General features: G+C 39.3%; 2 protein-coding genes and 1 long non-coding RNA gene across 7 annotated transcripts in view; 1 reads left to right on the forward strand and 2 right to left on the reverse strand.

Annotated features, from left to right (window-relative positions):
- Positions 1-17,438, reverse strand: part of thoc3 (THO complex 3) — a 110,106-nt gene that overhangs the window by 80,264 nt on the left and 12,404 nt on the right. The window lies entirely within an intron of this gene.
- Positions 6,921-15,671, forward strand: LOC147796957 (uncharacterized). Of its 2 annotated transcripts, none has more exons than XR_015427519.1 (5): positions 6,921-7,060; positions 7,461-7,519; positions 8,987-9,100; positions 10,341-10,399; positions 12,342-15,671. It is a non-coding gene; the product is annotated as an uncharacterized LOC147796957 (long non-coding RNA). The 2 variants fall into 2 exon arrangements; XR_015427518.1 differs by having other exon boundaries at positions 6,988-7,125.
- Positions 7,544-12,541, reverse strand: LOC147796958 (uncharacterized). Of its 3 annotated transcripts, none has more exons than XM_087145048.1 (8): positions 12,355-12,541; positions 11,957-12,024; positions 11,386-11,472; positions 11,091-11,150; positions 10,902-10,982; positions 10,629-10,691; positions 9,796-10,197; positions 7,546-9,094 (listed from the first exon to the last, which is right to left on the reverse strand). In XM_087145048.1, the coding sequence occupies exons 1-8, from the start codon at positions 12,539-12,541 to the stop codon at positions 8,579-8,581; spliced, it is 1,464 nt and encodes a 487-aa protein (XP_087001174.1). In that variant the 3' UTR covers positions 7,546-8,578. The 3 variants fall into 3 exon arrangements, with proteins under 3 accessions (XP_087001176.1, XP_087001174.1, XP_087001175.1); XM_087145049.1 differs by having other exon boundaries at positions 7,547-9,094; positions 9,796-10,194; XM_087145050.1 differs by lacking the exon at positions 11,091-11,150 and having other exon boundaries at positions 7,544-9,094.

A 17,438-nucleotide genomic window follows, 5' to 3' on the forward strand; every position in this document is an offset into this window, starting at 1 on the left:
GACATCTATTCACAATTCATTTTTCAGAATTTTTAACCTGTCACTAGAGGGCACACAATAATTAGGTGATGTAAATGATTTGAAGAATACAATACCCAGACAGACTAACACCGTTGAAAACAACTTGATACCTATTACCACTTTTAAACAATAGACCACTTCCCGTTTCGACATGATATGACCCACACGAGATGAATTCAAGACCACATTTTATCCCACTTGCTGCAAGCAGAATGCTGCGGGAGGCCACGGTTGATTTTATATGAACTTTTATAACTTTCACAGAAAATTTAACCATTCAAAATTTAATAATAAATCACTTGATGACATCATCATGACGTAAATATTTCAGAATTATCTTCGTTTTATAGCCAGTGCTTGCTGTAACTTTGACGACGATCAACGATTAATGAAGTACCAAAATTGTGCCTCAAAAATGTGTAAAAAATGAATGGGCTGAAATAAATATTGAAAAATCAATAATAAATAATAATCATCATGACGTCATGTTTCTAGGACCATCTGTGCATAAGGGTTCTTCATTGGTATAGGTTTGATGAAGATCCAAAGTTGGAAAAGCACTAAAGTGGCAGCGACAAATAACGTGTACAAAACAAACGGGCTTTAGCAGAAGAAGAAGAAGCAAAAAAAAAAGAACAAAAAGAATGCCTTTTTCGTAAAATTGCGAAAAAGCCAAAAAAAGAACAAAAAACAGAAGAAAAACAATAGCTGTTTGGCCAACTGCCAAAACAGCTAACTAGAGGTGGTGTTTGTGAACAAGCACATAGCCGTTCCCAAAGTTTTTTGTTTTGATGACTGTCAGTGAGTATCCTCAGTTTGCAATGAATTGGATTACAAATAATAGCCAGAGGCATGTATAACAAAAAACCAATTATCTGGTCAAACTGGAAGTAGAGATCACATGAGGTCAAGATATCAATATTCATCTATAACACGTCCCTGACTAAGCGCATACCAAATTAGACCTAAATTGGTCAAATAGTTTACTAGTTATTAAACTGTAAAGAATGAACTTTTGAACTGAGGTCACATGACTTCTGATGACGTCACGATTACGAGTTTTGCAGCACATCTTCTGATTTTGGTTAATTACTATACCAAGTTTGAAATTAACCAGATTTAAAATATTTGCTAAAGTCCCCTTAGAAAAAAACAAGCGGAAAAAGAAAAAAAAGGAAAAAAACTTTAACAATTACAAAAGATGTTCCCAATTGAGATTGCTAACAGCTAAAAAAAAACTTTAAGGAGAGCAAAAGCTGCTTCGGCAGAACCCCAAGCAGCTAAAAAGAGAGGTCATCTGTCTGTTTGTCAACAGAACAGAGGGCTTTTTCGCATCCCTTTCTTAAGCTGAACAACCAATCCACTGCACAAACCTAATGCCGTAAATCTGTCATTATGAACATTTGGGTCCTAGGTTTCAACCCAATCAGGCATGTATTTCAGGAAATAACATGCTTTAAATAAATGTCATTTGACTCCTCATCTGATGTCATCATCACATCAGGTACATTTTCGTTTAAAACACTTCCTTTTCTTGTTATCTGCAATGTTTGAAGTAAATGGGATATGTACAGATATGTATTTCAGGAGATATAGGGCCTTATAGAGTGCCCCATTAATGTTATGTGACTTGTTTCCTGATGGTGTTATCTTCACATAGGGTCAACCTTCATCTTTAACACTTCCCTTTCTACATGTAGTTATCTGCCAAATTTCAATCAGATAGGACTTGTCCTGTAGGAGATAAGAGGCTTTGAAGTTAACAGATTTAATGTCAAGTCATGTGACATATGATGACATCATTATGATGGTTTTCTTCTTGGACCTTCTCTAGCTCATGGTCTAAAAGCAAGCACCTAATATATAACCAGTCAGACCTATAAGAGTATTGAAGTCTGGCTGTTCAAAAATCAATATAAAATAAGGTGATGATGTCATCATGAAATCATAAATTAGGCAATAATTTTGCATCGTAGTCTTCACCGGCTGTAATTTTGATGACGATTGGGAATTGCAAAGTAACCCAAATTGTGCCTTGAAAATGTGTACAAAGTCAATGGGCTAAAATAAATATGTAAAAATCAATAATAAATCATTTGATCATGTCATCATGATGTTTCTAGGACCATCTATGCATACTTAGGGTTCTTCATTGGTATAATAATAATAATAATGGCAGAAATAATAAAAATAATAATAGTAATAATCTTACATAGAGCCAAATCCATTAAAAAATATGTTCAAGGCACTTTAAAGAAACTAGATAATTAGCAAAATAATCCAATCAAAGTAAAATTTCTAAAAAAAAAAACATTTTGTTAGAAAGAATTACATCAAAACCAAGGCAGTTAAAACTTTGGACTTACCATTCAATGGCATATAAAAATATTAACTTTAAGAACCAGCATTTAGAAATGATAAGGACTAAAAAACATTAAACATAAGTTTGAAGGGAATTGAGAAACAACCAATGAACAACAGTTGAATAACCAACACCAACCCAACCCCAAACCACAGACCAAAATCATAAAAATAAAACAACCACGTTGCATTAATAACCTTCAGGTAATCCAAGCAAGAAAAGATACAGAATTAATTTATATAGCATATACAAGGACCTAAAAAGCATTACAGCATCTTATCAAAAAGGTATTTTATTCTATGAAAAATAACTACACCATAAAATAAGCAGGTACCAAAACCACTGACAAACTACAAATAGTCAACTTAACAAGAGACACCCCACCCAACACAAACAACAGCAACAACAAAACATAACAAGAACAACGTGACAAACATTGACACCACACACAGAAATAACACAACATGAGGGAAACTGCTGACTGAATATGATTAACTTGATAATTATAATCCAATGCAAAGGTCTTACAGCATGCACAATTCAAATAAGTGAGTTTTCAAATATTTCTTAAAAGTGTCCATGGAAGAAGCCAAGTGCAAATGCGCTGGCATACTGTATAGCCCGGGATCCCCACGAACCGTGCACACGGGGAAGGACAAATGAGATGAATTGCGATGAGTGAAGGTTCCGCGTTGTAGTGTATCAAGGCAGTGCATCAGTGAGATATGAGGGTGCAGTTCCATTGAGTATGTGGTAAATTAGAAGGAGAACTTTAAAAGTTACCCGATTCCATACAGGCAACCAATGAAGCGACTTTAATACTGCTTCAATACTGGAGTAATGTGATCAGATTGTCTGGTCTGTGTCACCAGCCGTGCAGCAGTGTTCTGAAGTTGCTGAAGCCTGTCAAGTTGATATTGAGGTAAGTTGTACATGAGTGTGTTACAGTAGTCGAGTCTCGTTGGTATCAGTGAATGTATAAGTTTGATGAAGATCCAGAGTTGCAAAAGCACTAAGGTCGTGGCGACAAAAACGTGCACAAAACAGAAAGGCTTTGGAGCAGAAGAAAAAGTAGGACAAAAAAAAGGAGAAAAAGAATGCCTTTTTTGCAAACTTGCAAAAAAAACCAAAAAAAGAATGTCTTTTTCACAAAATTGCGAAAAAGCCAACGAGAGCTTCTATGTCTGTTTGCAACAGAACATAGGGCTTTTTCGCTTTTCATTGAAAATGTCATCCTCGTGATTGCATAATTGAAAAGTTTCATCCCACTGGGACATGTACTTTTGGAGATATAAGGCTTTAAAGGATACACCTTTCATGTCATGTGATTTGTCAACTGATGACGTCATCAGCCAATGATGTCAATTTTTGTCTCTAATGCATCTCCTTCCAGGTATCTGCTAATTTTCAACACGCTAGGACAAGTACTTCTAGAGATATAGGGCTTTAAAGGATGCACCTTTTATGTCATGTGACTTGTCATCTTATGACGTCATTATCACAGGTTAATTTTCGTCTATGTTGACTGCCATCAAGTGAAGACCTATAACACTCTTCTCATAATACAGATACAAATTATGTTCCGCATAATCATAAAACTTGCAAATGTACCTACATGTTCATGTATTGTGTTCCATCCTGATTTGATTTACCTTTGATTAAAATCCATCATACTAAAATATATGCACACAGGAGGGAGCTAATGAATATGTGCAAGTTGATCACTGGATTGCACTGAACACATAGGACTTGCATAATCACTGTTAATCACCTTTTTATCATTTGGACATACGGTGAGCATATTGAAATGTTAAAAAAGGCCATTTGTAGAGTTCAAGTTTCTTGGGATATGTCATAGTGCAAATTCAGAGCTAATTTGAGTCAATTCTCTTAACATCACTGTCCAGAGCTACATAGCACGGAAGTGCAGACAAAAACTTGCAATTGGGCATGTTTTGTAATACGTACAGTACCGCCCACATGTAGGTCCGTTTCCTCGCGAGCAACGAGCGAGCGCGAGCGAGGAAATTCTGTAACGAGTACGAGGCGCCTCGCAAGCTAACGAGGGGCCTCGCACGGGAAGCCCCTCACTCGCGAGTTTATAACAAGTGGATTACGATCTAAACGAGGGACTCGCTCGTTGCCAGGTTGCGTGCCGGAACACAGCGAGTATCCCTCGCTCGTAAAGCTGTTCGTAGTTGGGCAATGCGGGTTATCAACGTCAGTCAAGCAGTGCAAAGAACGGTGAAAATGTGCCAGCAGCCTAGCTGCCTGGGCGCAGCTTCAACGGACCGGAAATCGGTTGGGATAAAATAATACGCTCGTGTCTGACACATCGTAGTTAAGCTGAACGATTTTTTTTCACTTATATTACTGTTCCCATTTCGAAAACGGATCTGTCAATTAAAATTGTACATAAAATTAATTGTAAATTATATCGGTCTTTCTCTGGGTCAGAATTTGTTATTAACATTCTTCATTAAAAAGCGCTCAACAACCTGTATATTTAAGGAAATAGAATATTTACTGCAAATAACAAAATGACATTTCCTTCCCCCATCATTCAACACTTCCAACTGCTTCAGATTTTTTCCCAGCTTTATCAAGTGAGTGTCTGTTGTGACTTTATCTGGCTCTTGGAGGTGTCAACAGAATATGTGCAGCGGTTGCTACTATGGGAAGTCAATTATTATCTACAAGATATTATCATGGACTCCATGACATTAAGGAGCCGCCTTCAGAAGTTCAGATCCTACACGAATTAGTTTATTTGTAACTTTTCTCATAATTACAGTCGGACAGCGGTCATTTGCCGAGCACTTATTATTGTGTTTGTCCGAACAAAGCAAAAAATGGTCGGACAAATTTTCCAAGCAACATCAAAACAGTATTTGGGAATATGGTGTCCGATTTATTGTTAGTTTTGAGTTAGAATAACGTTAATTATGCACCCGTCGATTGTAATCCCGGACTCGGGGGACCCAAGACTTTCGAAAATGTAGCGGGGACGTACCCGGGGATGTCCAAAAAAGGTGGCCTGGGTTGTACAATGGCTGCCCTGCTGACCCGGGACGATAGCAGGGATTGGCCGGGGTTGTACAATTTGTTACACCGTCTATCGTTAAAATTTTATAGCACTGAGCTTCGATATGAAATAAAAGGTGTTTCCCCTACCCTGACAGAGGAAAACCTGACAAAGATGACTCCTCATTTTCATGATTTTGGGATCAGTGCGTGCAAAATACAGACCTTTCTTTTTTTACAAACATTGCCGTCACTTTCTATGGACTGCTAAATGATTAAAACGTGTGGTAATTTAACCTTTCAACCAAGTACATGTAGCACTGATCACGTGTCTTTTGGCGATACATTTCAAATCATTGGTTATCTTGATCAATCTTTAATAAACGAATGATGTGTTGTGATAATTGTCTCATGGGCCGGCACTGGCCATGGCCACATGTACATAACGAGCGTTTCAATTGGTCAATTGGTCTCCACACAGCGCGTAACAAATTTTGCTATTGGATGAATTTCTGTAATTATTTCTGAGACGTCCGCAAAGAAAGAGTGTAGCAATTTGGGTCGGCGGCCCCCAGCCTGATTCTAGTGCTTCAGATACGCGGACGAATGTTTCGACAAAATTTGGTGTAATTATAGCAGCTGCCCCTTGCTTTCCTTTATTTACTTTAAATACCACTTATATGGGTATATGTGAATACAAACATGTAGGCCTATACTGTAAATCTGAACTGCAGGTAAAAGGTAAAAAAAAAAAAAGCCTATCCTGTTTGCAATTACCCTCTTGGAACACAGATTTACCAAGAAAGTAAACAAACTGCTGTAGAAATAGGCCTATTAAGTATTATTACGTAGACCTATTCCACAAAATAATGCATGCATAGGCAGTTGTTATGACTGCATGTAGAGCATTAGATATGTAGCACAAAATTAAAAAGGTTGGACATGAGCCGCATAGAGCGAGTATTGAATATGCACGTCCATGACGTCAGCAGAAGCTCAAGCACTGTATACCGCAACACTCTGACTGCAAGCAACGTTTTCGTTGTCCACGGGCACAAACGTACAGTAACGTCATGGTCGTCCATATTCATTGCTCGCTGACTGTTGATTGGTACCCGAGACAACCAGGGTCCTACAGGTACACGTGTGTAACATGGGACCAACTCAAAGTCAACTTGTCCAAATCCTTGAACCACTTTATTTTTCGTCAAAATCAGAAATTAGACATGAACAACATTTTTTTCTGGAAAAAAAAGTTAGCATGGTTTGTATTTATTTCAAATTTGTAAATCTACACATCACCCCGTATTTCCGACCTTGCCACATTTGGTCCTCCTCCAGCAACAAATTTTGATCGGAAATACGGTAAGTTGAAGCAGCTCAAATCTACTACTGAATACAGCAGTCATCATGGAGGTGTAATGTAAACGTTATGTACAGTCATGTACGTACATGTACAGTACAGTACATGTGCTGTACGTGTGATGGGGATGGTGTGGTGGATCGGAGTACATGAACCATGTTCTGATATATCGGAGCTGCCTTGGAAGACATTTTTGTGAAATCTCCAGTTTGGGCATGGAGCTACAAAGTTGTTTTTCGTTCACAGAACCATCGCAAAGCGGCGGATGGCTTCATTCAGACTTTCAACAGGTTCAGTGGACGATCGTCTGTTTTCATCATATTCATACTTAGTACCTGGACCGGACCAAGTTCATGTAACTCTCCCACCTTTTCGTTTTTGATCGTTGTGCAAAGTTTGGAAAGATAAGCTTTTCCTAATCATGGACATGACGGAAACAATAATAAGTCTGTTGACAAGCATTCTGACAGTTAACATTTACACCTTGTATCACCATTAGTCATCATCATTTTGCCACTATTCATCATGTTAATTACCATCATCAGTTCAGAGGTAATGTCTCATACAATAATATAATCATTTCAATCATGTCAGCCTATACAAAAAGCAGAGAAGACTGAGTTTGGTTAGCCAAACGTTTTCCAATTTTCTTGTGTATGTTTTTACTTGAAAATACCTTGATATGTGAAGAATGTTTCAGATTCTTGGTCTCTGTGGACAATGGATTTTGCACAAAACCGCTGAATAGGGTAAGTCCTATAACTCAAGAGTGTGCTAAATTTTAACTTATTCTCCCTCAGAATATTAAAAAAAAATTATTTTTTTAATAAGATGGCTTAAATAATTTAATCCTGGTTATGCTCACAATAAGGGGGCTGCTGTTTCTGCCTTGTCCTTCAGTGGGTGTGTGTGTGTGCACTTCCACAATTCTTGTCAGTGCAATAACTTGAGAATTCTTTGTCTTGTCGACTTCAAATTTGGTTTCTGGAGTGTTCTCTGCGGTCTTAAGAACCCTATCGAATATGGTTGCAAAGCAATGAGGTCAAAGGTCAAGTAAGCAAAAACAATAGAATACCTGTCAGCGCAATAAGATAAAAAAAGTTAATCTTACTGACTTCAAATTTGGTGTGTGGATTCTTCTCTATGGTCTTAAGAACTTTATTGAATTTGGTTGCAAAACAATGAGGTCAAAGGTCAATTAAGCTAAAACAATAGAATACCTGTCAGCGCAATAAGATGAAAAAATTATCTTACTTCAAATTTGGTGTGTGGATTCTTCTCTATGGTCTTAAGAACTTTATTGAATTTGGTTGCAAAACAATGAGGTCAAAGGTCAATTAAGCTAAAACAATAGAATACCTGTCAGTGCAATAAGATGAAAAAAATTAATCTTACTGACTTCAAATTTGGTGTGTGGATTCTTCTCTATGGTCTTAAGAACTTTATTGAATTTGGTTGCAAAACAATGAAGTCAAAGGTCAATTAAGCTAAAACAATAGAATACTCATCAGCACAATAAGCTTGAGGAACTTCCACTTTGTTTCCCATCAGTTTCTCACACCTGAATTTTCCAAATACATGTACTCTTAGTACCCATGTTTTACTTGTTAATATTGAAATGTGTACACAACTGTTTCATGTTTACAATGGAAAATCAAGAGTTTGATTTTGTAAAATTAATGCCGGCCATCTTGAAAATAAAAAGCCCCTCCTGCCCCTTTCTCATAAATCCAGCTAAGCATGTTTGTTTGGTACATGTATTTACTTTAATTTGCAAGTTAGAATTTTTTGTACCTCACTGGGTCTTTCTAAATGTCTCCTTTGGGCTTTCTGCACAGCCTTCTACATCCTTCATCAATAGCAGTTACACACTTTTTGCTCCAATAAACCTCATACTCCTGCTTGGGTATGGAAACATACTTTTCAACTATATCCTTGACAAACGTCAATCTATGAGGATCTAACGTATCCTTCCCCCTGACCCCCCTACAGTTAGATCTCATCATCTCTGACTCTGTAAATAATTCCCTTATCAAAGTTAATGCAAAATTAGGAATTGAGGATCGTTTGTTGAAGATCTGCATGATTTTTTCTTGTGAAATTAATGACTCCTCAGTACCTGCCTGAAAACCCTCAATGTTCGGTATAGCCTGGATTTGAATGTAGTCTGAACTCGTAGTGTGAATACCAGTAGCGCCACTACTCTTTTCCTTCAGGAGGAGCTGAAGAAGCCTGTTGTTTTCCTCAAGCAACTTCCTGTTTCCAAGGGCCAGTTTTGTTAACTCCTCCACAGTCTTCAAGCAGGGGCATGAGTTACAATCAAGCTACATGTAAGTAAAAAAAGAGTACAGGTTTAAGTTAGTTTTCATCTTAAGCAAAGAAAAGTTACATCTTCATTGTGCATTTCAGCACCTTTTGACCTTTTCAGCACCTTTTGACCTTAAAAGCCCCTTTTTTATATCGAAGTTAATACAACACGCGCACAATTCTGTGTGTAAAAGGCATTACGGCAGAACCAGCGCGTGAACCAACATGCGCGCGTACTCCATTTGTTTGTACTGCACTTCTGGTTCACAGTTATGTCACACTTCGGTACTCTATATACTTTTCTACTAACCGCATTTTAACTTGGCTGTCTCACAAGTTACAATCCCAACTACATGCGTACATACATGTAATCAGTGAATGAGCGATTCATTTTGTTCTGCATAAAAACATCAGTGTATCTGCTGCAGATGGTATTGCCTTGGTGTTTAACTGACATGTCGTGTTTAAATGTCGTGTTTAAGTGTTGACATGTCGTGTTATAAAATGCTCATTTGAATTCAGAATGTCTGCACCCAGCTGCAAAGGATGAGCGTTCTATTAATTGAATCCAGCCCCGATGTTGGGCTTTCCATTTCCCATTCATGTAATCCTCAGTGATAAGAACTTCATTTGAGTTAATTAGTTTTGGCAGTTTGTCAAAGAATTTTAGAAAATGGTTTTGCTACAAAAAGAATACAAAAGCTAACAAGTGATTTACCTTTGATAGGTCGAGTGAACCCAATTGCACACTGCTTGAAGTTGAAGGGGAGGGTACTGGAGAAAATGGCCAGTCATGCTCTTCAGGTAGCCCAAGCATATCATCATGCAATTTTGACTGCCACTCCTGTTCTGCTTGGCCTTCTGAAGCCTGCTGGCCTTCTGAAGCCTGCTGGCCTTCTGAGGCCTGCTGGTCTGTGGGACCCTGCTGGTCTATGGGACCCTGCTGATCTGTGGGTCCCTGCTGATCTGTGGATCCCTGCTGGTCTGTGGGTTCCAGCTGATCTGTGGGTCCCTGCTGATCTGTGGGTCCCTGCTGATCTGCGGGTCCCTGCTGGTCTTGGGGTTCCACCTCCATGGGGATTTCCTCATCAAGTCTTGGTGCAACTAAATTCCATACCTGCTGCAACAAAATATTACAGGACTCAAGCATGTCTCTTTGAAATGCATGTAACTAACTTGCAGAGGAGCCCCAGCATTGAATTATTTTCTGTAGTGTAGCATATCCCACCTGTTGTTCATTCTTTCAATAATCACATTTTACAGGTTGATGAGGAATTGTGGACTGTAAGCATGATCTTTATTTGAACGATTCTGCCCGAATGGTAAGTGGGGTATTTACATGCTAGAAGTGAAATGTGTGGATAGGAAAGCCGTAAAATTTGGTCCTTATTTTTTTTTTTCAGTAGGTGATGTAAAAAGCAACTGTAGAGTATTTTTTTTGTCTTTTTCCTGTATCTACACAAGAAATTTACAAAGAATAATTCAGAAAACAAAATAACGTAAATAAACTGTATGTGTCCTTGCTCTTTAAAGTAAATTACTCAAACCAACCGTATTTGTTATGTCGCAGAGTGGTTCCAATGGCCCGGCCCCTCTGCATACAACTCTTGCAGCCTGGGTTGGAAAGGGAAAATGAGTAAATACTTAGTTTTGAAGATGGCCCAATAAATCAAAACATGCATCTTTAAATAGTCCAAACAGTGTGGAAAGAAACATGTAACGTAGTTGCAAAGAGGCTTAATTTTGACTTTTATGATTTTTTTTCTTTCATGAATGAATTTTTATTAGCTCATAAATTAAAACGATCTACTTATACCATCATACCTCCTTCTTCTTTGCCTTAGTTGCATTTTTCTCCTGGACCACAACCTTCGCTGTCTTTATTTTCTTTGCACATGCAGTTTCCTGTGAAAAGGGCAAGAGATATATATTTAATTTCACATTTCAAAAAAAGAAGAGTTAAGCCAAAATCAAATTTTTATTACGTGTTCCTATTTACTTATTAAAACATACCGCTGTGTCCTTGCGCTTAACACTGCAACCCTTTTGCTTCGTCACTGTTTGCTTGCATGCCTGGAAAGAAATGGCCACGAAAAATGTGCATTAAGCGTCCATTCTACGGTTATGCATGTTAGATTTTAAATAACGAATGACAGCCAACAGTTTAAAGAAACATGAAATCGCCAAATGCATATAAATCTCCTCTCGTCAAGAACTACTTTTGACGCCACATTTGCGATTGATTTTGGTGGTTGCTTGCAATGACCCAGTAATGCATTAACTAAGATTCATTAATTAAGATATTTACGTTTGTCTTTCTGTTTCCATTCTGGCTCCCTGTCATCTCGGTTGAATTCTCATTCATACTGACGTCACTACCCGACGTTGTGACATCCTAGTCAGAGTGAAATAATTACGGTTAGATATGCATGAGTATTGATACAGTTTTCACAGAAGGGACGTAGATTCTCACAAACTCGTGTGTATTTACGCTTTTTGATACTTAAAGGTGTGACGCATTCAGCGTCAGCAAGTTGGGTTTGAGCTTTCAGAATAAAAAAATGACAGGAAATCCAACTGATATACTAAAATATCTAATTAAGTATAAAATACAGCAGTTTGCAGCAAAAGTGCGACGAAAAGTCATTGACAGAATGAATACTAAGGTGCTTGCCATGTTTGCATGATAATGAATATCAAGAGAAAACATGAAGTAAAATTTAGTGAAAAAGTGAAAATTTAGATGCGGCTGATAAATAGTACGGATAAAATAACTGCGAGGTAACTGTTTGGAATACGAAAAAATTTTGATTCCACACTGCCACAACAGGTTTTTGAAAAGTACACATATCGATAATCAGTGGTATAAACGCACTTACCAGACAGTTTTTTGAAAGCTGAGGTACTGTCATCTCTCGTTGAGCACGGAGGAGCTCGGAATGGTCATCTTAAAAGAGAGACATTTAAAGACTTGCATTAAAATACATATACTCTTGAAATGCTATTGGCAATTCCAAACATTAAACTTTCGATATCTCATAGTTGTATCACCAAGTCATCCGGTTCACTTGATCCGAGGGATCTTGTTAATTGGAACCAACACTACCTTGGACGCATCGCACTCGTGCCAGTCGGAAACTAAGTTGAAATTTCAACATACATGTACACTGTATGTTGGTTGACATAAATCATTCTTTACATTAAAGATTTGTTGGCTATCATATACATTGTGTTAAAGTTAACATCTGTCTCTTTTCCCCCCAGTTATTACACTCACCGGAAAGCAGGATGATTTTGCCAGGAACTACGCTGTTTTCCCAGCACACTTCCACAGTTTCTCCGACTTTTAGCATTGCTTGCGCTGTGCCTCTTGTCAACTTAGTGGGAAGGACGGCAGTTGTGCCTTCGTCAATAAAATGTATGAGGGCTTCACGAAAAACTTTCAATTGACGTCGAATCGACATGTTGGAATGTTTGGCGACTGAAGTGCAAGGAAGACAACTTCAAAATGCGATGATTTTAGCAAGCCATACGACGTGGCGTCAGCGTTTCTCACTGACGCAACCTATTGTTCTTGTGAATTGGATATGAAATAAGCAGAGGCTCGTGGACCTTTCAACCATCAAACCAGGCCCGACGTAACCCCCCCCTCCTCCTTTATTGTTAACCGACGATAGGCGGTCCGTTTCAACTCCAAATGTTAAAGATTAGGTGTTCCCACACCGTGAGAGGCTTCGATCGATTGTAATCTGGATAGTGAAGAAGTTCTCACAACGGAGACTTTGATGTCTTTGAAACAGTGATTTGCGTGGAGAAGAAACTTAACTTACTAATCAATAATCCGCTGATTCATGCAGCGCTGTTCTAATGACTGTGCATCGCGGGGAGGGGGGGTTACGAGGAAAATGGACAATAGATGGTACTTACTGGTGTCGCGCCGCCAGAGGTTTCAATGGCGGTGATTTTTTTCGAACGGAACAATAGGGACTTGGAACTTCACAAATCATAAAGGGAAACCCAAATTAAGGGGCTGCAGTCACTTTTCTGTCAATTTATACGGATGGGAGAAATTTTGCCAAAGTTATGAAGAATTTTCTAGGTCATGAAATCAATTACAGAAAACTTCTTCAAAATTGTAGTTTTAGTTTGTAAGAGGGGACAGTACCGGTAGTCGTTTTTCTCGTGAAAGCATACCTTTACGTGGGGTACAAAGCGCAAAGGGCATATCCACAAGACCTTGCAAGGCCCAATGTCCGTTTGTTTTAATCTGAGTACGTTTTTAATTAAATGCCGTAGATCCCAACCAATTGAGAAGTGCTTACAGTAGTTAAGATTATGGCCGCTGAAACGTCGATGGAAGTAAAACATTTTCGTGAGCAGAAACTACTCCGTAAGCCTGCCACCCATATACCAATACATGTACATGTACGAAAACGCTAACCCCTCAATGCCCACATGAATGCTCATGTACATGCTATCCATTTCTCTTTTTAACCCCATCCGTGGCGGTTTAACACATGTTTTTGTTTCGGTATTATTTTTGCCGCGTGTACCAAGTCTAACTTTGTTAAATCTTTCAAGCAGTTTGGAAAGTTCTGTATTTTTAATTTTATGCATCAACATGTACGGCTATTACGCCCACAAATATTTAAAAATCCAGTTATTCGGATCTACCGGAATTTGAATTCCTATAGTCTGACATGAATGGAAATTAATAGCAAGCCATTTATTAGGTCTATCTCTTTTATAGATATGGCGGCCCTGAAAAGAGCCGTTGGTATGAATGGGTGTTAATACCCAGATGCGCTGCCCTTCCTCTCCACCACTACCGGCATAACCTTCTGTAGGTGGTGTATGTACTTCTTGCACAGTTCTCGGGTCGGTGTCGTACTCCAAAATTCCAGGATACCTGCCTTCAGCTCTTCAGCAGTCTTGGGCTTCACTCGCCTTCGAAGGTGGTGCTTGAGCTGATGCCACAGGTTTTCGATGGGGTTGAGGTCTGGGGACTCAGCGGGAGTTTTGAACCAATTTATCCCGTTTGCTTTCATGAACTCAACTGTGGCTTTACTAGTGTGTTTGGGATCATTGTCGTGTTGAAATCTGTATCCGTCAGGGAACACAGTGTTTGCAAATGGAAGAAGTGTATTTTTCAGGATCTCTTCTTGGTAGAATTGACTATCCATGATTTTCTCGAAAATGAGCACTTGAGTAACGCCCCGTGTTGAAATTCCCCCCCAAACATGGACCTTATAGGGATGCTTTGCCTTTGGTTTAAGTTTTCTTGGATTGCCAATTTTTCTAAACGTAAGTTTACTATGGGACTCCATCTGTATCGAACACTCGTCCGTAAAAATGACATTGTCAAAGGTCTCGTTCCGAGCCAATGCAGCTTGGCAAAATTCGAGCCTTGACTGTCTGTTGGGGATGCGAATCAATTGACAATACTTAGTCCCCGTTTTGACCCACTGAAGTTTTTTCCTCACTCGCTTTACTGTTGAAAGGGAGACCTCAACCCCTTCGTCCATTAAGGCTCGCTGAATGTCTTGGGCTGTTAGCTCGTCATCGTTCTCATAAAGGGTATCTATGAGGTCGAGATGCTGCGGTTGGAGTCTTGAGCTTCGCCCGGGCCTTGGCTTGTCGGCAAATCTTCCGTGCACCTTGTAGCGCTGGAGAAAACGCCGAACTGTGCGTGTCTCTGTTCGGAAACCATCACCTAAAAGTTTTCGGCGAATGGCCGCTGGAGAGTGCCCATCTTTATCAAGGCAGATTATCTGGTGTTTGATGACTAGAGGCAGGCGTGACATGATGGCCAGTGTTAGATGCTGCAGCCGGTAGAACTCATGTACATGTGTTATGGAAACTAGCTTGCTACATTCATTCCCCCACACTTTATACCCTAGCTTAGAATCTGTTGCACCACAGTAATTACAGGCGTTGACTCATCCAGTAACTGGGGAAGAAAATTAACCGGCAACGCTTACCAGGCTCAGTTAGGTGGAGTCTATAGGGTGAAAACTTCCTATTCACCATATCTTTAATCCCCTTGGCTTAGCGGCCCCTTGTAACACTCATCGTGGTGAGCTGTCGTCGGTCACGAGTACCCCTATGCCATTAATAGTTCCATCTGTATACACTGCGTGTATATATTGCTTAGTACTAATAAATGTGGTGTTTGCTTTTTTATAGAAAACACTTGTAAAAGTATGGAAATGTATCTGGTTTTCTTGGCTGAAATCATCAAAACAACAGTCAAATTTATTAACATGCTTTATCATTTAAACGATATTTTTGGGTTCGTTGCCCCCATATTCTATTTAAGATGGTACACATTACAGTGACTGAAAGAAAAATCCTTTAGAAAGACGATTGTTATTTACTCAATGAGGAATACTTGTGCTAATTTAGATTATTCCAGTAGTTTATCTTCGTCATTGTTAAGAGGTTTCCTTTTTCAGGGGACATTATTATTATTTCTAATTTATACTGGGTGACTCATTCAGTTCTTAAAAAAATAAACTGTTCTCCCATGAGTCCTAGTGAACAATCATAAGATATAAGACAAAGCGGATTAAAATGGAACCAGGTAAAACTACATATCTGTAGATAAAAATACTGAGAATAATTTAAATAATATGAGTAAAGAAAACTAAGAATATAAAGTAAGCAGAGTATCAATTATAAATTTACAATAAAACATTACAGGGAGCTGATTTTTAAAATTACTTAAACTTGTTGGGACGGGATGCTTTATCGCCACAGGCAGTTTGTTCCAAGCCTGCACACCTCGAAATTGGAATGTTCTCTTCCTAAATCCTGTCCTTTGTTGAGGGAGACAGAGATTTTCCTCCACACAATGCCTAGTATGATAAGAGTGCCGATTGCTTACATAAGAAAACAAAGTGCTAAGGTAATCTGGAACAAGGCCACTTAATCATTTATAAACCATCATATTCAGATGGCGTTCACGTCTGACGTGTAAGCTCCCATCCCAACTTGTTATAAACGAAAACACGAGGTGTTCTTGATGGAACCTTCAAGATGACCCTTCCTGTTCGATTGAACAAAAATCGAGACGTTGCACTAAGGTATTGGCTGCCTTACACCCCACAAGGTCACAATAATCAAGTCGAGTAAAAATAAGTGATTTCGCAAGAAGGTTAAGTTTCCTTACGGGCAAATAGTTCCGAACACGTAGCAAAATTCTAATTCTGAGACGCAAGATTCAAGACATCATCGGGGGTCAATCCATTTGTCAAAATTAACCATTCCAGATCCTTCCCCGTTTGCTGGATGGCCCTAACTTGCATCTGAAGCTATTTCACGCAATGAAAGAATAGTCGGGGCCAATCAGTGGCTATCACATTTTACTCCTTAGGCCCACCATGTCATTTATCCCCTCTCAAAGTATATGATGTTTATAAGGCAACTACGGTGGAAGCTTTTACCCCCTTAAAGTTCACATTCACTGGCTTGTGCCTAAGGTACATTTACAATTACAACTGCGGAATTGGTCGGCACGGCATGTCAAGTTCATGCCAGCACACGTAAATGAAACAGATATTTTTGTTTTCAAATTATGTATTATTTTGTCTTGTGCATTTCTTTAGGGTTTTGAAAACTGTTTATAATTTGTGTGAGTTCCAGTTCTCATTGACGTTTTTTCTAAAGGCCACTCAACAGCAATTTTTCAAATTTTCATTCAGCTACTTTGTGTAAGTGCACGAAGTTCCAATTTTCATCGTGTTACATTATTCGAAAGTGAATTTTGGGCACGGACTTTTCGTCTCTATCAGGTAAGGCTATTTTACTTCAGCTTATTTAAATTATTACATCTTTAGAACGGAAAAGACAATTCCAATAGTCACGTCACGCTTTCGCTAGCGCTGATGACGTTTGGGGAGCGATGACCCAATTCGTAAATGGTCATCGGAGTGCAAACTCCCGGCTCTACGCGGATCTCCCTCGCGCACTACTCCGTTTGCGAGTCACTCGCTCGTTCCTCGGGAGAGTCACGCGAGGCCTGTAAGCTACCCGACTCGCCTCGTTTGACACGCGCTCGTTCCTCGCACACACGCGAGTTTTAAGGGAAGGCCCTCGCCCGTTCCTCGCGTGTGGATCGAGGGCCCTCGCTCGTTAAAGGAACTAGATGTGGGCGGTACTGTATACCTTTGCCTACCAGAACGAGTTCCAGCACTTCATTCATCCAGCTTCCAAACCCAGCTGCCCACCGCACTATGCGTACCCGGTAGCTGTCAAGCCCAGTGTACCCTTGCTCATGATCAAAAGCCTATTTGGTGTCAAGCCCTTTTGCAGTTTCGGTGCATGAATTTGGTTTCAGTTCAGCTTTTATGGGATTACCTT

This window comes from Acanthaster planci, linkage group LG13 (genome assembly GCF_054643075.1).
Source record: "Acanthaster planci isolate LZ-2023a linkage group LG13, COTS_SCS, whole genome shotgun sequence".
NCBI lineage: Eukaryota > Metazoa > Echinodermata > Asteroidea > Valvatida > Acanthasteridae > Acanthaster > Acanthaster planci.